This window comes from Podarcis bocagei (genome assembly GCF_964188305.1).
Source record: "Podarcis bocagei genome assembly, chromosome: 2".
NCBI lineage: Eukaryota > Metazoa > Chordata > Lepidosauria > Squamata > Lacertidae > Podarcis > Podarcis bocagei.
The window spans coordinates 26,962,523-26,985,534 of NC_138126.1; the positions used below are offsets into that span (position 1 = coordinate 26,962,523).

At 40.4% G+C, this 23,012-nt stretch overlaps 1 protein-coding gene across 6 annotated transcripts in view; it reads right to left on the bottom strand.

Moving 5' to 3' along the window:
* Nucleotides 1-23,012, bottom strand: part of CFAP20DC (CFAP20 domain containing) — a 153,202-nt gene that overhangs the window by 120,377 nt on the left and 9,813 nt on the right. For 5 of the 6 annotated variants that reach the window (XM_081184097.1, XM_081184098.1, XM_081184096.1 and 2 more), the window contains exons 2-5: nucleotides 18,395-18,487; nucleotides 16,765-16,854; nucleotides 15,776-15,869; nucleotides 6,365-6,437 (exon numbers count right to left, since the gene is read on the bottom strand). In XM_081184097.1, the coding sequence (XP_081040223.1) occupies nucleotides 6,365-6,437; nucleotides 15,776-15,869; nucleotides 16,765-16,854; nucleotides 18,395-18,415 (278 nt within the window). In that variant the 5' untranslated portion in view covers nucleotides 18,416-18,487. Of the gene's footprint in view, nucleotides 1-6,364; nucleotides 6,438-15,775; nucleotides 15,870-16,764; nucleotides 16,855-18,394; nucleotides 18,488-23,012 lie in introns of those variants that run through there. The other variant, XM_081184099.1, reaches the window with a different exon arrangement.

Here is a 23,012-nt window from a genome sequence, read left to right on the forward strand (position 1 = left end):
CCAGCAACACAGGAGATGATAACATATCATCAAACGCTCTGAGAAATATACCGTCCCAGCTCCCATTTATTGCTACATTAACAATGGAGATGGCACATCAAGGGAAAACCCCAAAAGTGTCAGACCCTCTATATTTAAACATAAAGAAGGAATTTAAGTAAAGTCTGGTGGAATACTGTGGAATATCTCAAAAATGATGAGCATGGGGAAATTGATGTCAAATATTAGTTTTACAAGTTCTACACTTAACATACTTTTCTCAGGACATAATAATTCAACATTAAGCTGTCTGCTCTTACAAATAGGATTTTCATAAACTCAGGGAAAGGCTGGAGTCTGCATTCCTATGTACTGAAGCTATGCAAAAAACAAAAACAAACCACTACAAAAGTAAGCTTTACCTGTAGATCCTTGATCTTATTTGTCTTGAACACTATGGCTAGGAGGACAATGAACCTTTTTTTAATGGAAATACAAAACACTTCAGACCCCATAGCACAATATGTATTTTACCAAGTTCTTGATTAAGAAACCAATATGGAATTTATAAGAACGGCTACAATGCTTATTTTAAGTCTTTCAGGACATTACTAGCAACTTCCTTTCCCACTGGACACAGCAGATGGAATTAGCATCTGGTCCTTCTTCAGTACAGGGAGCCCAAGAGATAATGGCCAGCTAGGAGGAAATTGTACTCATTCCCAAGACAGCAATCAAAGCAACTTTGGTTCCAGAGATTCTAGTAGGCACAACACTAAGGAGACACTTTGAATTAAAGTCAGATCAACAGTTTGGAAGGAAGCCCAGAAAGCAGATACTTCTGAAGTAAAACCAAGCATGGTGTTATATGTTTAGGAAAATAGGCTTATTATCTAGTCTCCTTCAAATTAACAGTTTAAGAAAGAAGCAATCATGTAGTGAAAGCACGCTACTAATACCTGTACAGAATAGGAGTGTGCAACATATGACATTAAATTATACAAGAATAGATTACAGAGGGAAACTGCCACTAGCTGTAATCCACTATGCTATAGATTTCCAAGTTTTTATCTTCAAGATTTCACAGCACTTATGTCCCTATTTATCAGAAGATCATTTGAGTGGCCATGATCTCGTATTTCAAACTTCCAGCGAAAAATTAATTTCATCCAGCAGAATCTTACAAATAAGACTTACAATTGTGCAGAGGAACATAGGATAAGAATCTCATTCAGGTGTCCTTGGATATTTATTTAAGGCAGAGTTTTAACTCCCAGCTCTTCCCCCAGGTTCAAGCAAAGGATAGGTTAGGATACAACAAAGTGTGAAACAAATTATGAAGACCACTATGGACTTTAATGCAATTCAACAGATTGTAATACCACAAAGCTGTTAATACAGTTGGTAATTCAAATAATATGCACTGCCAACGATGCCCCAAAAGCTAAACTACTAGGAAGAGACAGGCCTCACCTCTTCAGTGTTCTATGATATATAGCGTCACATCCAATACAACAGTTTTTCAATTGAGTTATCTCTTTATGGCATTCTAGCAGTGAAAGTGGATATTACAGCAAATGCTGAAGTGCATCTTCCCTTTTAAATGAGTGCTCCTGTTGAAGATTTCTTAAAGGAGAGATTGGCTGGCCACCTGTCATGTATGATCTAGTTGAGATTCCTGCATTGCAGGGGGGTGGACCAGATGACCCTGGTGCCCTTCCAGCTCTGCAATTCTGCAATAAGGCTCCATTCACAAGTTCCCTTCCATTTCACACACTGCTTCTCCCCACCATTCTATTTTTCTTTTTCAACGCCACTTTACATTGCACCAGAATCTTCATTGGACTGTTTTTCATGGGGAAGGAGGAGGACTAAGGATCTTTCTTAAAAAACAAACAAACAAGGTATTCTACCAACCACTGTGGTTCCTCCTAGTATGCTGACACTTCTCTCCTGTTTTTTTAATGGTTCCAGTTCTAGCAGTGCTCACCACCTAAATTCACTATCTAAATTCACAATTTAATCAGATTATAGTAGCTAGCTGTAATCAACATGATGAAAACTGGAGGACACTGGGAAGCACAGAACTAGGATTGTAAGACAGGCTGAAAATGCACAACCTTTTAACATTTTCTGTGCTTTCCACTTGGCAAGGAATGTCCCTGCCAGAACAAAGGGAAAAAATGAGGGAGAATAGAAATATGACATTCTCTCAGCCCTATTCCTTAGCTGAGAAGATGTGAATGTGTACTGCAGCCAAAATTGCACTGATATCAATTAAGACTTAAGCACACATAAGTTGGTGAAGAACTGCAGCATGAGTTTTCAATGCAGTATCCATAGCCACATAAGGAACTAAACAAAATCAGTGATCTTTAAAGAACAAGAACAAGTGAAAAGTAAAACAAAATTCTCTCAGTCTTCTAAAGTGATAAAACTTCCATAATCAGGAACTGATCACCTATGCTACTTTTTTCTAATTACAAAACATAATAAAGTTTTAGATAGCATGTTCATATATATATATATATATATATATATATATATATATATATATATATATATATATAAAAATTACAGACACCATCCAGTAGCCAAACCATAGTGGCACCTCCGGATGCTGCACCCCCCTGCAATCCCTACACAGATCTGGCTGGCACAGGGCACAAAACCACAGCTCGCCCCTATACACGAAGCCAAGCCAGAGCACAACTAAGTGCAGTACAGCCATCTTCTCAGAAAAACTCTTTACAAGGTCAAGAGGTCAAGACACGAAAGCTTTAGCAACTAATCCACACCTAATGACCCTCCTAAGTGGTACTCAGAATATCACTCAAGTAATCACTCAAGATATCCCTCAAGTAATTAATGAACAAAAGAAGAAAAGGCACATTAACCTAGGAACTTCCTCTCTGCCCAGAACGTTGGAGGCTATACACCACACCCCCTCAACAGTATTTATAGGAACTCAAACACTGAGATCCTGCTCTGTTCTAGTAACAAGAAGCCGAAAGCACCAGCCTGAAGATGACGAGTGAGACCTCGTCGAAACGTCGCCTAGACACCCCAACTCTTACACGGGAAGACACCCGAAGACACCAAAACCTACATTCCTGTACCCGTGAAAATCTACGAAAGCAAATATCTCACCTCTACGGGGAGGAAACCTTCCAGCTGACAAGAACCTACGAGAAACTAGAAATCCGAAGAGCCACCATCTTATGTGATCTCTTGTTCCTACGCAACTGCCGAGACAACAACTTAATTCCCACATGCTTCCAACTTAAATTCCACTCTAAAACCCCAGCTACCGAAAGGATCCTGAAACGAACTGAACTATCCCTAATCAGAAACGAACTACATAAGAAAAGATACCTACTAAACCAAACCAACAAAGATCTGCTCACTCTTCACCTCAAACTCTGTAACAAAATCCACCCTGCACTCTGGGACAAATGCAAACAACTAGCCGTTTGGAGAGCTGAAACAGAGTCCTCACATAAGACAGACATACACACCAACAAACTCCACAAACTAGAGAAACGCCAGAAGCCCAGCCACCCTCCACAACAACCCATGAAACAAACAGTACATAACATATCAGACAGGATCCTCACCTCAACTGAAACCAAAGTACTCTCCAAAGGTTTCAACTTTGCAGTCGCCCCGAGACGCATCCCCACGGAAAACATCATATGCGGAGTCGAAGCTAGCCTAACCAAAATCAACCCAGATGAAGCCAATAAAATCAGACTTGAAGTCACCAACATCCTCTGCTCCAGCAAACCACCCAGAAGCAATTTACACAAAGAAGAACAGAAAGCACTCACCAACCTGAGGAAAGACAACAACATAATCATTCTCCCAGCAGACAAAGGTAATGCCACTGTTGTGATGAACACATCGGACTACCAAGCAAAACTATCAAATCTACTCCAAGACCCTACCTACCAACCTATAAAAACAGATCCCACCACCTATCTGGAAAAAACCACCAAATCCAAAATAAAAGCCTCTCCTATCAGTGAAGAAATCCAGCTAAGAATCATCCCCAGAGAAAAATCATCCAGATGCCCCAAACTCTACGGTCTCCCCAAGATACACAAAGAAGGAACACCACTCAGACCAATAGTCAGCTCCATAGGCTCACCTCTACAAAATCTCGCTAAATTTCTCGCTAAGCAACTTCAGCCCTATGCAGAATCTATCGCTTCACACGTTACAAACTCCTTCCAGTTCATAGAAACAATAAAGAAGCAAAACCTACATCCCGATGACCTACTTGTGAGCTTCGATGTTGTATCTCTCTTCACACAAGTGCCCATTAATGAAGCCTTGACAGCCATTCAAAACAAATACAATCCCCCCGAATACATCCTGGACCTGACCAACCACTGCCTAACCAACACGTACTTCATCCACAATGGACAAAGATACAAACAGATAGAAGGAGCACCTATGGGATCACCCCTCTCACCGGTCATCGCAAATCTGTACATGGAACACTTTGAAACCAATGCTTTAGACAAGTCAGAACACAAACCCAAACTTTGGCTCAGATATGTTGACGACACCTTTGTAATTTGGCCACACGGGAAGGAAAAACTAGATAGCTTCCTCACACATCTCAACAGCCTACACCCCAAAATACAATTCACTATGGAAATAGAAGCCAACAACCAACTTCCCTTCCTTGACGTCCTAATCTACAAAAAACCTGATGGCTCCCTAGGACACACTATCTACCGGAAAAAAACACACACCAACCGCTACTTACATGCACAATCACACCACCACCCTGCACAAATAAACTCCGTAGCCAAGACTCTCATCTCCAGAACCAAACGCCTGGCTGACAAAGACCACTTGACAACTGAGTTACAGAATCTCTCAAATGTGTTAATCGCCAACGGATACCAGCAAAACAGGGTTACGAAGCTAATCCAAAAAGAAACACCCCCCAAAAACCAAGACACAGAAGAAAACAATGGCATGGCCCTCCTTCCTTATATCAAGGGCACTACAGATAAAATTAGCAAAATCCTCCATAAACACAATATCAAAACTGCCTTTTGCACCAACCAAAAAATAGCCAATATCCTCAGAAACCCAAAAGATAAATTCCAGTTAGAAAACCAAGGGGTCTATGAAATACCCTGCAAAGTCTGCCCAGCCACGTACATTGGACAAACAAACAGACGAATAAATGCACGTATCGCAGAACACAAGAATGCCGTCAAAAAAGAAGAAAAAACTTCCTCTCTTTACCAACACATGAAAGAAACAGGACACGAAATTAATTTTGCAGATTCCAAATTGCTCTTTAACATGGAACATCACCACAAGAGAATAATCATGGAAGCCATCGAGATAGAGAAACACCCTCACAACATGAACAAGCGTGACGACACGTCCCGCCTGCCAGACATCTGGAAATTAGCCCTCCCCACAAAAACCGACACCAGAACCAGAGGCACACAGAACGCCATCTCCAATCAACCACACCAGACCCAAACCCAGACCCTCTCCACAGATAAATTACAGACACCATCCAGTAGCCAAACCATAGTGGCACCTCCGGATGCTGCACCCCCCTGCAATCCCTACACAGATCTGGCTGGCACAGGGCACAAAACCACAGCTCGCCCCTATACACGAAGCCAAGCCAGAGCACAACTAAGTGCAGTACAGCCATCTTCTCAGAAAAACTCTTTACAAGGTCAAGAGGTCAAGACACGAAAGCTTTAGCAACTAATCCACACCTAATGACCCTCCTAAGTGGTACTCAGAATATCACTCAAGTAATCACTCAAGATATCCCTCAAGTAATTAATGAACAAAAGAAGAAAAGGCACATTAACCTAGGAACTTCCTCTCTGCCCAGAACGTTGGAGGCTATACACCACACCCCCTCAACAGTATTTATAGGAACTCAAACACTGAGATCCTGCTCTGTTCTAGTAACAAGAAGCCGAAAGCACCAGCCTGAAGATGACGAGTGAGACCTCGTCGAAACGTCGCCTAGACACCCCAACTCTTACACGGGAAGACACCCGAAGACACCAAAACCTACATTCCTGTACCCGTGAAAATCTACGAAAGCATATATATATATATATATATATATATATATATATATATATATTCACAATTAAAAATATATAGATGTATTATATTAGAGAGAATTTGTTTTCTAGTCCCCAGGGAAATATACCACAAAAGAGAAAAAGTGATCAAATTAGTTTAATTACTCCATGTCAACTTGATTAGTCACTGTTCTTTAATGCAAAAGCTGCCACTTGCAATTAATAGCAGTTGGTGCTGGTTCAATTGATTGAGTGTCTACAATGCACGAAACATGATAGGAAGTTTAGCATTATCTTACAGCAATTCAGTAGAGAAGTCTTGTCCCAATGGTACATAAATCTGAAGTACCAGAAATTGCTGGATCAGTCCAACTAGAAAAAGAGAAAAGAAATACATAAAGTACACCCTGCACATATAAATTTAGCATTCCAGATAGAGATAGGAACTTTATTTCCCAAGGTTTATGCAATATATAAAAAGAGGAGAAACAACAGGAGAAAACCAAATCAAGCCGCAATAAAAGGGGATACCATTCTAAACAAGCAACTGGTGGCTCAAGTGGAACTCCTACAAAAAAGAGACCTAATTGCTTTATTTACAGTTTTCATTACGTTGACAGCACACAAACAAGGGCACATAAAAATAAATCTAAAAATTCACAGGCATTTTCCAGCAAAAGCATGTGGTGATTACTCTCATAGATGACAAATCTAAACTTTATTTGAACCACTTAAACAATTCATCACACAACAGAATTCAGATTAGGACAGCTGGGGGCAACTGAGGGTTTGTTCGAAGCTGGATGTCTAAAACAGAAATGTAAGCTCAGATGGGAAAGCAAAGAGCAAAAGTTTTTCTGCAAAAATCAAAATCCATTTCAGGACAGGACAAACAAAATGATTTTGATTAATAATGGCCACAGAATAATCTTTAAAAAAAAAGGTGGGCGGTGGAGGTTCCTGTAGTACCTGACCAACCCCATTCTAAAAAACACACCCTTCCAACTGTCTTAAGACCAGCTGATTGTGATCCTTGATATAACTGACTCACCAGCCCTAAACAAGATTGCATTACCCTATGCTTGGATCTCTATTTTGAAAGGCACGATCTAGACCAGGGGTTGTCAACCTGGTCCCTACTGCCCACTAGTGGGCGTTTCAGGATTCTAGGTGGGCGGTAGGGGGTTCTACGGCACAAGCTGAATCCTTCTTCCATCGAGCACTGGTGGGCAGTAAGGAAATTTTACCATCAAGAAAGATGCATTAGTGGACAGTAGGTATAAAAAGACTGACTACCCCGATCTAGAAACAAAGAAGCTTTTCAGTTAAATCAGGTTAGCAAAAATGAACTCCACAGCGCCATCTAGTGTTAGTGTTAGAATACATAAACACATATTAAGCGCTTTTTCTTTGCCAATGTAGCTGAGTCCAAAGAAGCACTGCCATTCCTGCTTTTCCCTTTCAGAGTCTTTAATAGTTAATATAGGCATAGGCAAACTTGGCCCTCCAGATGTTTTGGGACTACAACTCCCATCATCCCTGACCACTGGCCCTGTTAGCTAGGGATGATGGGAGTTGTAGTCCCAAAACATCTGGAGGGCCGAGTTTGCCTATGCCTGAGTTAATAGATATGCAGCTGTAGGTTTTGTGTTTTAAAGAAGCCTGTTTAACTGGGTCCGATGATTAAAAAAATTCTTTAAGGGCTTTGGTTGTATTTTTATTTTATGTTTAAATTCCTCTGAGAACTTTGCTGGACTGGGGCTATATAAATATCATAAATTTACTTCCTGGTAAGCATAATTGGGACTGTGGCCTTGGGGACAAGCCTCTTCAAAGCAGTGCTGGGAAAACCTCAGGCCAACCCATTTACAAATTTTGGACAACCTTTGAGGTATAGCAGCCCAATCAGATTATTTTGATCTCACCACATCCACCTTACATGGGCCTGACATCATATATGACATTGGACACAGGAAAGTTCAAGCTATACCTAAAGGAAGAAGAACTCAATGTGCTCCTGATTCTGACTTTGCAGCCAAAAGTTGACACTTCTTGAATTTTACACTTTTTCACACACAGAGACACAAAGGCGGAGAATTCAAGAACTGCTGACTTTTGTCTGCAAATGAAGAAGCAGGAGTCTATAGCGCGCACTTCTGATTCTTCCTTTCAGACATGGCTTGAAGTCAATCCTGGGACGCAAATGATGAGTCAGGGATGCAAAGAAAAGAAAACTTCCTTTGCAACCATGGCTTGATCTTTAAATCACCTGTTGTCATATCACAGTTTGCCTGCTGAAATGAAATGCTGAAGAGCCACTGTCACTCAGTTTAGACAGCACTGAACAGGATGGACCAATGGTCTCACTCAACAGAAGGCAGCTTTCTATGTTCATATCACAAAAGTTTTTGTTACAGGTAGGTAGCCGTGTTGGTCTACCGTAGTCGAAACAAAATAAAAAAATTCCTTCCAGCAGCACCTTAGAGACCAACTAAGCTTGTTATACAGTATTGGTATGAGCTTTCATGTGCATGCACACTTCTTCAGATACACTGAAACAGAAGTCACCAGACCTTCTCACTACAGTGGTACCTCTGGTTAAGAACTTATTTCATTCCGGAGGTCCATTCTTAACCTGAAACTGTTCTTAACCTGAAGCACCACTTTAGCTAATGGGGACTCCCGCTGCTGCCGCGCCGCCGTTGTGCGATTTCTGTTCTCATCCTGAAGCAAAGTTCTTAACTTGAGGTACTATTTCTCAGTTAGCGGAGTCTGTAACCTGAAGCATTTGTAACCTGAGGTACCGCTGTATATATAAGGGTCTGGTGACTTCTGTTTCAGTGTATCTGAAGAAGTGTGCATGCACACAAATGCTCATACTAATAACAAACTTAATTGGTCTCTAAGGTGCTATTGTAAGGAATTTTTTATATTTTGTCTCCAAAAGTTTTTGATTGCCTTAATTCACACCAAAAATCTTCTTTCAAGAGCACTCAATAGAACAAGCCCAATGTCTTAAGTTTAACATAGCCTCAAGCAATTTCTCCAACATTTGCCTGCTGTTTACCCATATATTTTTGCTTTCAGTTTTAAAGCCTAGTTTAATGTTTTGATTTTAAATATGTGATAATTAGCCTACAGAATAAAACTCCAAATAAATACAAAGTGGTAAGAGTCAGAATGACTCTACAGTTCACTGCAAAATCAAGGGAAATGGTAATTCAAATTTAAGCTGTTAACACAAAGATTGCAACAGTCTTAGTAATTAACAATTCTCAAATTAAGCCTGAGCACTTTGTTGTAACCCTGCCAACAAACAATTCAAAATTCCATTTCTCATTAAAGATGCATTAAATATTTAGAGATCTGAAAATTTTACAGCAGAAATTTAAAATTAATTGAACCCATAAGCATTAATGCAGTAGCACACTTTAAAGTGCCACATTTCTCATATAGCCAGTGTTTGGAAAGTTAATTTGTAATTACAAAATACTATCCAATAAATATTGGAATGTTCACTTTAACCAGAACATCACATGACAACCAAATCGCATAGCTGAAAATGCCAAATCCCAATCCAAGATACAGTTCAAATGGCAGAAAGCTTTATAGTCAGCACCTAAATTTCACAATGGTAGGTGTCTCTCTCGTTTCAGCTGGTAATGGATTCCAGGGAGATGGAGCTGCAACCCTAAAAGCCTGGTTCCCATGAGAAATTAAGTGCACCTCTGTGGCAAATGGTGCACTATCAGTGCCCCATCTAAGCAGCACAGTTGCTGGGCAGTGAGATATTGTGAGACAGTCTCTTAGATGTCTTAGCAAGGGAAGCTGGCAAATGAAGCTCCTAGTTACAGGGGCAATCTGTGTCTCAAGTGACAAAGACTAGACCTGGAGTACCCTCAAACTATGTAACTGTAAATTTAGAGGGAATGCAACCCTCTCCAGAATAAGCAGCTGATCTATCACCTAGACCTGAGGATCACTCCCCACAGGGCCTTCATCTTGACGGGTTTAAACTCAGCTTATTATCTTAAAGGAAGATAGCGGACAGCATCTAAAATACTCTCAGAGACCTCTCATTAAAATCCTAAGAATTTGATTCTGATTTGCAACCGTCTATATACCTTAAGTGATAAATCCAGAAACCTGAGGTTAAACTTTTATTTCCCCCTCCCTCTCTTCTACAAACAGATTTTAATTATTGTTTCTGGATTTATATTTGGAAAGTGAGGGAGTCAGTCCATTTAAAGCAGTGGCTCTACAACTTTTTTCTCTAGGCCAGAGGTCGGCAACCTAAGGCCCATGGGCCACTTCCAGCCCACGGCCATTCCATGGATTGGTGTGGGGATTTTGTGCTCTTTTTTCCGCGGCGCCATTTTTTTTCTCGCTGTGGGGACCGACGTCCGGGTCGGAAGTGCACTGGAAATAGCGTGTACGCATGTGTATAGGCGCTCCTCTGAGAGGTCTGCCAGGGAGTGGACCGGATCAGTCTCAAAAAACGTTGCCAACCCCTGCTGTAAGCCACTTTCAGAATGAAAATTTGTGACACACTGATTTTTTTTATTGATAAGCAATACATTGGGGGGGGGGGAGGAACAAATCCTAGCAGTGCTTGATTTATGACACAGAACACAGCTACTTTATGATTGTGGGACATGCAGAAAGTACAAAACAATGCAGCTACATAAGAACATGAATCATTCCCAAAATATAATTATAAACAAACCTATTACAAACGAACCTTAAGTATACAAACTTAATGAGAGGTGTTAGCTTGATTTTGCCAGATTATTGTTGTTGGCATTCGCCTATCTCAAGAGACAACACAGTGTGCCTCTGGGGGTGAAGACAAACCGCTGCATTAGCAACACCAAAGTAACCTCCCTGGGGTGTAAGCCTGGACAGTGTATATGGAGACACCCCCATCCCACCCCCATTGTATGCTGACAGCTTCTAGGAGCCACAAATGAGAGCTGAGTGCAGGGTGGGGACGAAAGGTGGACAAACTATCCCTTTGACTTCGCCCCGAAAGTGCACTCCATTGTCCCTCGATTGGGGGGGGGGGAGGTTGCCTCCCTCTACAAACGCTCTAGTTTGCCAATGTCTTTGTCAAAATGTGGCACACACAAACTGGACAGAGTTCTTCAGATGTGGCCTGACCAGTTCAGCATAGAGCAGAGTTTTATTATATCCTGTTATCTAAATACTCCAAGCAGACCCACCGAGGTCAATGGGCTTACATTAGTCATGACTAACTTAAGTATACAGTGGTGCCCCGCAAGACGAATGCCTCGCAAGACGAAAAACTCACTAGACGAAAGGGTTTTGCGGTTTTTGAGCTGCTTCGCAAGACGAATTTCCCTATGGGTTTGCTTCGCAAGACGAAAACGTCTTGCAAGTTTGTTTCCTTTTTCTTAACACCGTTAATACAGTTGTGACTTGACTTTGAGGAGTAACTCATAGAACGCGGTGTGGTAGCCTTTTTTGAGGTTTTTGGTGATTTTTGAAGCTTTTCCAAAACTTTTCTGACACCGTGCTTCGCTAGACGAAAAATTCGCTAGACGAAAAAACTCGCGGAACGAATTAATTTCGTCTTGCGAGGCACCACTGTACAGTGGTACCTCGGGTTAAGTACTTAATTCGTTCCAGAAGTCCGTACTTAACCTGAAGCACCACTTTAGCTAATGGGGCCTCCTGCTGCTGCCGCGCCGCCAGAGCACGATGTCTGTTTTCATCCTGAAGCAAAGTTCTTAACCTGAAGTACTATTCCTGGGTTAGCGGAGTCTGTAACCTGAAGCGTATGTAACCTGAAGTGTATGTAACCCGAGGTTCCAGTGTACAACCTTACACTTCTGTTAACATAGCCGAAGATTGCATTAGCTTTTTCAGCAGCCATGTACCATGGCTGAGTCATGTTCAGCTTATACTTTACTCGGACTTGATCACTCTGCTCTGTATGAAGACTACTAACATGCATATGAAACTGGTTAACCAACAGGTTATCTCACCTGCTCCAAACCCTAGGCATGCCATTGTGTGCATGAATCCCATGCATAAAAGGGCTTTCCCATATGCCTCAATGAATGAGTTAGATCCCTAATAGCAAGATACCAAACATGTTCAAGGAAAAAGTATTCTAATCAACTTAATTCCATGAAAATGAAATACGCATGTGGTAGCTTCACCATACCAGCTCAGAGTACATCTCATCTGTGCTGAAAAAGCTGCTTATTCTTTTCCTGTGCTGAAAATAATTTTGAACCCATTTTGACATAAAGGCCCATGTAAACTGCAGTCAAAAGAAATAAAAGCTACCTCTAACATTTGCTTCTAACATATTTCATCTGCAGTAAACATAAACAAAACAAACGAATAGGCAATAAACAACGTGCAGTGCCTAGAGGCTGACTTGTAATGTCATCATGAAAGAAATGGGGGCAGATCCTTCTTGCCTGAGAGAATAGCAGAGCTATTAGGCCGCATTCTGGACATTCTTAAAATAATCATTCCTTTGTTTGCAAAATATAGCCATTTTAAAATCATTGATGGCTCATTTTCTAGATCTTTAGAAAACACACACAGAGGAAGAGAGAGAGCAAAAAGGAGCAGTAGAAACCGTAAACACATGCTGCCAAACATTTTTAAATGAACATTTTAAATACAGACAAATGACATATTTATTGAATACTATTTCCTTATGACGTTATGCTGTAACTCATTGCTACAACCCCATTTGTAATTGTGACTACCACCAAAAATATTTACTTGCACAATAATAAGCTGTGATATGACTAGCAGATAGATGTATACTACTTTCTCAGTTCCCAGAATTCTCAGCTCACTAAATAAAAAAATGCACTATTAATGTTCAAAATGTACCTTCTTTTATTTAGGATATATCTTTGCACATGTTTTCACAGCTGCTGTCAGTGCATAGTTTTTAAGAGCTCATCCACTTGCAATACATGCTGCCCTCACTCTGCCTCCAAACCCCAGAGCTTTCTCTCTCTCTCTCTCTCTCTCTCTCTCTCTCTCTCTCTCTCTCTGTGTGTGTGTGTACGTGTATCTGATTGCCTCACATGTGATGAATTTAAGAGCAACGGAAAGTTCATCTTTTCTTACTCAGAAACTATGTTCTGGAGTTTATTTGTTTTTAAAGGCACAATGCAAGATACAGAAGACTAGCAAGGTTTGACATCAGTATCTGAAATGAATTCTATGCCCCGACTTTGTTGAAGCCAGTCTACTGTGACCTTACAGTGTCAGCCTGAATGATGGAGATCCAAATTAAAATCATCAGACTGCCCTGACATTCACTATCTCTCACCCTAACCTACCACACAGGGTTGCTGTGAGGACAAAATGGTGGAAGAGAAGAATCTGGTGCTGGGAACTTTGGAGGAAATATGAAAAAGTTATACATAAAATGTTGGTGAAAGAAAGCAGCGTCTCTCCTCACAGTGCAATATGGCAATAACCCAGAAACACAGGTGTTTTCCTTGAGGGACATGGTCTAGTATAATTGTACCATGCATTTGTTGCACAATAAACAGACGCAGAGAAAGCCATCAGCGAAGATAGATATATGGCATGCCTTTCATACAAATCAAGCCACAATATAATAGTTGAAATTATGTGAGGAAAGGTCAATAGAGTTTAACAGAATGCCTTGGGAACTCGTGATAAGAATCTTATCTAATAGCTCAGTTGGTAGAGCATGAAACTCTTAATCCCAGGGTTATGGGTTCGAGTCCAACATTGGGCAAAGGATTCCTGCATTGAAGGGGATTGAACTAGATGACCCTCATGGTCATTCCCAACTCTATAATTATATGAAATATTTCCCCCTATTAAGGGAATTTTGTAAGAATTAATTAAGCCTAGTAACATGGAAAATACAGGATTGCAGCTCTTTTTACAGAATTCACAGAAACAATTCAAAGACCCTCTTCAATGTGTGCCCGTATTTGTCAGTTAGTCATCATCTTTAGAGGGCCTATATGATCATATCTGGCCAGCCAACTCTGCTAAACTTACCAACAGGGAAGGAAGACATTTGGCTCCTTAGAAAGGAAGCACTTTGTATAGGGAAGCATTTGACTTCACAAGGAAGAGGCTTTCCATTTTCTGAGTTCACGTGACACATGGGGTTTAGACTTTATTTGCGTAGCCGACAGGCCATAGCATCAAAGGACAAACACTGACAAAAATACATTACAAATATAGTTACCATAAAATCTTATGACCTATTAATACCCTAGGTAGAAGCTGGATTATCATTCATCAATGACCCTCTGTCCCATGGGCGGCAGCCTTTTCTCTGGTAGATTGTTCCAGGTCGGTTAAGTAAATAGACCAGCCAAATTGAAAGATTATAAATGTAAATATAACCTCGGAGGGATGGTCAGGACAGGGAGAAAAGTAATAATAACCAGATGCAGATAAATTAATAATCTCAGTACTTAAAACTTGGCAGAGGTAATAAAATAATAATAAAAAAACATAATGATAATAATCATCATCATAAGATCCTAGGCGAGGAATCTGGGTGACGACACTGATGTCATTCAGATAACAGCTCTCAGTCTCATTGCTCTCTCGATAAATTTGGCAACCTTCTCTGTTGTCGAGCTGTTCTGGTCGGCTAGGAGTGAGAACAATTTGGCTTCACTAGAGCGGCCCAGGATGGCAGATAGGAGCGGCGTAATGGTCTCGTCCCCGAGATCTTTATATAGGGAGCAAGACAAGAGAACGTGTGACACCGTCCCTACATAGCCAGCTCCACAGGGGCAGAGCCGGTTCTCGAATGGAATTTTTTGATATCTACCTTCAAGAACAGCTGAGGGTAACATATTTAGTCTGGCCAGTGTAAAGGCCCGTCTGAGTTTTGGACACATGTATGCCTGATATATTTATTTATTACAGCTTTATCCTGCCTTTTCTCCAAAGAATTTAGAGTGGGGTACATGTTCTTACTACTGCCATTTGATTCTTTTAACTACCGGTACGTTGTGAAGCATGTCATGCTGAAAGTGAACCAGTCTGCTTAATAACCAAGTGAGGGCTTGAATTCATTTCTCCCCCATCTATGCACCACACGCTATTCTCTGCAGCATGCTGGCTTAAAGCAGCAGGAGGCCTAGGGGGAAATGGTTAAAATATCAAGAGCAAAAGTAATTTTGACTAAGTGGCTCTAGCTGAAAAAGAAATTTTGCTCTAACTTTGGAAGAACCTAGCTTAAGACACAACTGGCCAAATTTATATTTGTAGCACACTACTGGTTAAAAATCAAAGCTTAATCACATTTTATGATACTGTATAGGGATGCCGGTGGTGCTGTGGGTTAAACCACAGAACCTAGGGCTTGTTGATCAGAAGGTTGGCGGTTCGAATCCCTGCGACGGGGTGAGCTCCCATTGCTCGGTCCCTGCTCCTGCCAACCTAGCAGTTCGAAAGCACATCAAAGTGCAAGTAGATAAATAGGTACCGCTCTGGTGGGAAGGTAAACGGCGTTTCCGTGCGCTGCTCTGGTTCACCAGAAGCAGCTTAGTCATGCTGACCACATGACCCGAAAGCTGTATGCCGGCTCCCTCGGCCAATAAAGCGAGATGAGCGCCGCAACCCCAGAGTCGGTCACGACTGGACCTAATGGTCAGGGGTCCCTTTACCTTTACCTTTATTACATCTATATTTAATACATTTGTACTTACGAGCTTGCCTGGTTTCCTTAGGAAGTTGCATCTTGTTTGTTTGACTGCTTCCTTCAAGAACAAAGACAAAGCCTTTCACTTGCTTATCGAACTCCTATCAAACCAACAAAGAAGATATTATACTTGGGGCGGCCAAAACAATTGCCCCAAAACACCAATTTACTACAAATGCAAAGATTTTTATTGGTTGTGAAGCCTATCACGAGCAAAAGGCAGCAGAATTGGCTGTCAATGCTGGGCTGGGTAACCCCTTTTTAACTCAAAGGCTACATCTGCTATTGGCAAACCCTCTGAGGATGATGTGTTGCACCCATTCTCTGGATTGCAAAAAGAAAGACATCACTTTCACCATCAAATGGTTGGAAATCCTGGAGAGTCATAAATGGCTCATGGGCCACAGGTTTGCCACCACTCTTCTAGAGCTTTCGCCATTAACAATTACAGTCTTTGATTGAGATTAGGGACTGCTATCAGGACTCAGTAGTTATTTTGTTTTGTGAGCTGAAAGGTGGGATTCTGTATTGGGTCAGATTGTTATTATTAATGTTTGACATTTTATTATGTTTTTATGTGTGTTGGAAGCCACCCAGAGTGGCTGGGACAACCCAGTCAGATAGGCAGGGTATAAATAAAATTGTTGTTGTTGCTATTTTGTTAGTTCCCTTCTTCTCTGCCTTTGTGAAAGAAACCCAACATGCAGAATTTAAGCCGGTGAACCTTTCCTCATCACTATTTTCATGCCAGGAAAAGACTGGACTAGACCAGCAGTAATAATAAAAAAAGCTATTCTAAGCTTGCTGCCATTAGAATTTTTTAGCTGTATGAAATGCTAACTTCCGTGGTCATTTATTTTTGTCACAGTAAAAGAAGTGAAAGAGACAACTCTTCCACAGTCAGGTCAAAGCCCTTATTACTTTCTAATGTTAAGTTTCATGTACATTTTCTGTAGTTTATATACCAAGGTCTTCTCATTCCTGCATGAGACATACCTTCCCAATTACCGAAGGACTGCCAGAAACCTTCCATTTCATTCCAGGGTTCTTGCCTTGAGCACTGAAGATTTCAACAAATGGGCCACCCTGTAAGAAAAGCAAACAATGACCTGTCCAGTGTGGTATCACTTGTGCTTTCTTTCACCCCATTGCTCAACAATTTAATCATAATTTAATCAATTCCTGATATAAACACCAAGAGCAATAAGAGTGATTCACCCAGATGTCCAAGGTGGCAGTGGTGATTAGAAGTGCTTTTTATCTGCTAATGCTGGTGCACCAGTTGCCCCCCTTATGGGAGAAGATGTACTTTTGCTGATGACACCAAATTATCCAGGGTGACAACGAGGGATTGCAAAGAGCTCCAAAAGAGCAGTGGTACCTCTGGTTATGAATTTAATTCATTCCGGAGGTCCGTTCTTAACCTGAAACCATTCTTAACCTGAGGTACCACTTTAGCTAATGGGGCCTCCCGCTGCCGCCACCGCCTGGTTTCTGTTCTCATCCTGAAGTAAAGTTCTTAACCCAAGGTACTATTTCCGGGTTAGCGGAGTCTGTAACCTGAAGTGTTTGTAACCCGAGCTGTTTGTAACCCGAGGTAAACTGTATATCGAAACTGGGTGAATAAGCAGTAAAATGGGTAATGCTCCTCAGCTTGAACAAGTATAATGTGATGCACATTGAGGAAAAATCCTCAATTCAAATATGAACAAATGGGGTCTGATTTGGTGGTGACTGACCAGGTAAGAAGTCTTGTTTTTAACTGTTTTTGCACTTTTCTTGTTTTCTTTTGCTGCTTTGATTGTTTTATTATATATTTTATTGTTGTATAATTATGGTAAATAGCAGGTAATAAATAAACATTTGGCTCATTTTAGTCTGGAACAAGAACGTATAAAATTGTGCATTTTGTGAGGAGTATGAATAGTTTTATTCCCCCTTTCATAATACTAAAAACTAAGGTTATCCAATGAAATTGAATTAAGAAAGTTTCAAGACAGACAAAAGGAGTGTGTATGTGATATGCCACTTCATTGCAACAAAGCTTCCTAGCAGTTTACAAAAATATAAAATAAAATATTAACATTCTGCATTAAAATGTTAAAAACAAGTATTTAAAAACATTACAAATAATGTTTTAAAACACTCAAAAAAACTTTTGGAATTCACAGGCATGCAATTGCCGCCCAACTTGATTGGCTTTAAAAGGGATTAGACAAATTAATGGTATGCTTCTGAACATTCGTTGTCAAGCAAAACAAGTGGGGAGACTGCTATTGCTCTCATGTTCTGCTTGTGGGCTGGAGCAGGATCTTAACTGGAAGCAGCAGAGTTCATTAAGGGAAAATGTGCTTCAAATGCACTTTAAAGGCATAATTGTATATATAGCTTTACGGGCTGGAAATGATTAGAAACTGACTAACTATCAAAGCCAGAAAAGGTTTGTGGACTCCTGGTCAAGTCTTCAAAGAAGATCTAGACTGTTATAAAACAGAAATGAACATCACTGAGCTTAAAAAAAAGCTCAGACTAAAAGCTCAAACTAACGTTTTCAAAATTTTGCTCTTTTTTTTAGGTTTTTTTATAGGTTTGTGTAAAAGCTAACAAATAAACATTTCTGTTTTACCTGATATTCATTTTTGAACATCCTGACAGCAATTTCACAGCTGGAACAATTATTTCAATACACCAGTGAGCAATGGGATGCTTATAGAAGTCACTAGAAATAAAGAAAAAACATTACATGAAATTCCACAAAAGCTTTACTAAAATAGCAAACGGTACAGTGTTTGAAATACTGCCTAGCACTAGTTAGTATCCCATAATATCTGAAGCAAAAGAAGTGTGTTTTACTCTGGACCACCTTCTTGGTTCTGGCTGTGCTTACTAGCTAGTTCAGCTTTCTCTGTTTACAGGACAAATATCCAACCTTAGACGTCAATCAATCCTGACAAATATTCAAGCAATTGTAGTGCAACATCCTCACATAAATATGCCAGCATATTTTTTCCACTGAGGATCATGGGGTCTGTAGTTCAATGGTCTGTCTTGGGGATAGGGTAGTAGCAGGCTACTGAAGACATTTGAAGGCAGCCCTGTATTGGGTAGTTTTTAATGTTTGGTGTTTTATTATGTTTTTATATGTACTGGAAGCCGCCTGGAGCGGCTGGGGAAACTCAGCCAGATGGGCAGGGTATAAATAATAAAATTAATTATTATTATTATTATTATTAGGCGGCAGAGGAAGGAACGTGACCCTTCTGGGTATTAGAACGGTAGTCTTCAACTGTTTCTGAAACAGAACCCATCTTTAACCAAAAAATGCTCTTGGGGATTTATTTCTTATTTTTTAACCATATACCTCTATGGTAGTATAACTTTTGTTGCAGCGCACCTTGGATCAGACCACAACACTTTACTGGGCTCCAGTACACCAACTGCAGACCAATGAATTAGAATGAAACTTTCAAAAGGCCCAATTCCTTTTGCTGTCCAGTAGGGCAAGCTTGTGCTGCCCATATCATATAGAGCTCAAAAGATCAAACTGATGGCAATGCTTCTTGCACATTTATCAAAAACTTCTCTCTTGCTGTTTTCTATGAGCAACTTCAGCTGGAGCATCTGCACTTGAGTCAAGGAAGTACCTTGGAATTTAGGAGCACTGGGATTTAGCCTATTCACATGAAAGGCTACAGCTTGGTCCTGATTATTAAATGCCTTGCCCATCACTTGATAAGTGTGACTTGGAGTGATGACCTGCACGAATGAATGAATCATCACTGAACACTGCAGAATGAACACTGCAGAAAGAATAACCTGACATTTACTTCAAATGCAAGGCCTTTCAATAGCAATGGCTCCAACATCTAGTTATCAGTTGTTAAGTATCCAAGTCATCAAGTGTAGAGAAATCAAGCAATATACATGAATGTGAAAATCAGGACTTAGCATGGCTTCTCTACAGCACTGGTAGTAACTTTGATGGAACAATTTTCCATAAAATGGTGTCTGTACCATTTTCTTCCTTTTAACATTAACTATTTTGTGATACTTTCTGAAATAAAAGTCTACCATACCTTAGAAATTAACAATGACCTCCTCTTTAGCTAGTGCATTAAAAATACTCACTATTACATTTGGGAGATAAAACTGAGCTTTAAAAAGAAAAATATCTCAAAGCAGTCGTGCTATGATCATAATCTAGTGTACATATTTTTATGTTACTGATTCAGCAGTGTCTATTACCAGGACTTTGATGTACACTTCATCACATCTGCTACCCAAGGCAGATATCAGTTTTCTAAAAGTTTAAGACATTTATTTAAAAAGCAAATGTATTATCTAGTAATTACTTTAAATTGCTTTACTAAATTGACAGCATGAATTAAATTGTAACATGTGGTTAAATAGTACTGCAAAATTTCTTTCGTCTTTAAATAAAAGTCTGGTAGTGCCTTACATTTAAAATAAGGCATTCTTATTAGTAAAGGAAAGCAAACATATCTCAGTGTCAACACTGCAGCTTTTACTTATACATATTTTTCTTTGGCGATCACACTTCTTGGTGGAAAAAAATCATCCCGTATACTCCAGCCATAAAGATGGTTTCACAACTGCCACTAGCCAACAATTTTAGTCTGGGATGCACTGCTTGTGAATGCTGTCAACATGGAAGCTATTGTAAGCAAGAAGGCCTCCTTTAGAAAATGGAAGCCTTGTCCAGATGAAAAAAGCAAAACAAAATATGAAGTTTGGTAAAAGAAATGCAGACAGTAAAAAGGTAAAGGACCCCTAGATGGTTAGGTCCAGTCAAAGGTAACTATGGGGTGTGACACTCATCCTGCTTTTCAGGCCAAGGGAGCCAGTGTTGGTCCACAGACAGCTTTCAGAGTCATGTGGCCAGCATGACTAAACCACTTACTATTTATTTATTATTTATATACCACCATGTACACGGGACACCATGATGGAAGCCAGAGTGCTCAGAAACATTGTTTACCTTCCCGCCACAGCAGTACCTATTTATCTACAGTGGTGCCTTGCAAGACGAAAAGAATCCGTTCTGTGATTCTCTTCGTCTAGCGGTTTTTTCGTCTTGCGAAGCAAGCCCATTGACGGATTAGCGGATTAGTGCTATTAGCGGCTTTTAGCGGCTTATCTGCTGATCGGATCAGCTGGCAAGCGGCTTAGAAAAAGGGGGGGAGGAAAAAAAACCAGCAGGAACTCGCAAGACATTGTCGTCTTGCGAAGCAAGCCCATAGGAAATTCGTTTTGTGAAGCACCTCCAAAACGGAAAACTCTTTCGTCTAGCGAGTTTTCCATCTTGCGAGGCATTCGTCTTGTGGGGCACCACTGTACTTGCACTGGTATACTTTCAAACTGCTAGGTTGGCAGAAGCTGGGACAGAGCAACAGGAGCTCACCCCATCATGCGGATTCGAACCGCCAACCTTCTGATCAGCAAGCCCAAGAGACTCAGCGGTTTAGATCACAGTGCCACCCGCATCCCCTGCAAGCAGACAATAAGAGATGGAGTGTGTGTGAAGAATTCAAAGAGCACATTGCTAAAATATAAAGGTCCACAACAAAAAAATTAAATACACCAGTAGCAGGAGACCAGCTGGGATGGTGGTTGGATCTACAGATGACAAGGGAGGAAAATAAGTTTGCAAAGAAGCCGAATTATTTGCATCCATCTTCACAGTGGAAGCTGTAGGGCAGATCCCTGTTCCTGAACTCACTTTCACTGGAAGGGAGTGTGAAGAACCGAGGCAAATAGTGGTGATAAGAGACGTTCTAGGCCTTATTGTCAAATTAAAAAATGACAAATCACCAGGGGTAAATGACATCTATCCACGAGTTTCTAAAGAACTTCCAAGTGAAATTGCTAATCTACAAAACTATGTGACTTTCCCCTAGTATCAGCGTCCATGCCTGAGCTCTAGAAAGTGCCCACTGTAACACCTATTTTAAACATAGAATTCAGGAAATTACAAGTCATGCAGTTGGAGGGCTTTAAAAGAGGATAAGACAAACTAATGGAGAACAGCCATGATGACTGGAGCTACTCATAGCCCTATGTTGTACCTCCACTGCTGGAGGCAGAATGCCTTTGAATACCAGTGCTGGGAATCACTAGTGGGGAAGGAACTGTAGTGCTCAGGTCCTGCTTGTTGGCTTCTTATAGACATATGGTTAACCACTGTGAATAGGATGCTGGACTGGATGGGCATCTGTCTTGATCCGTGTGTGCTCTTATTATTTATATATGCATTCTAGTAATAGAAGTTTTGTATTCATTTTTCAACTGCAAATAAATACTTTATGTGGAGCTAACAATAATAATGTAAGACTCGCTACAGCAACTCAAATAGCTCCAATAGTGCATACTAACTGCCTCTATTATGAAACCCAATGTTGTATAGGCGTAGGTATTAGGATAGCATTACAAGCAGATGAGCAAATATTGAACAGCTACTAGCCTTTCCTAATGTGTAACAGTCCTAAAGAGTAATAGTAGTTCCTTTCTCATCTAGGCAGCCAGAATGCCATGCATCAGAAGGATGAGCATTTTCATCTTCTTCAAAGTTTGTATCATGAATATGGCAAACAGAACATCTAAATCCTCAACCAGATCCCATTCCAAAATTATGCATGCATCACAAACCCGCAATGTATTAAAAACTGATAGGACATGCATTTAAATTGATGAACAGTGTCATGTGTTATTTTGTCTTTCTGAAGTTCTCTGTAAAGATTATTACTTTTACTTTGCTTTGATATTGAAACAATGATAGCCAATAAAGAACATTAATACACCCCTACTAAGACCATCTATTATGTTAGTTTGTATTTTGAACGAATATATGGTATGTCATTTTGATAGACTTAGTTTTAAATATTCAATATGTAGAATTCATTTGTCTGAAAGATGCTATGACCCTTCATATGTGATAAACTGTTGCCTCTGTTGTGTCTCCGCTTCACATAAATCAACACTGTTTTAAGGCCTAGGATACTGAAATAATATCAATCTATATGAATAAAACTGTGGCCAGGATCCCCGGGTGAGCCTTCTCTGGAAATGTGCAGTGACTTTAGGGACAGAGACCTTTTCTGTTAAATACTGTGGAGGACTCCCTGGTCCTGAATGGGGTAACTGTGCCCCTGAAGGACCAGGTGCGTAGCCTGGGAGTCATTTTGGACTCACAGCTGTCCATGGAGGCGCAGGTTAATTCTGTATCC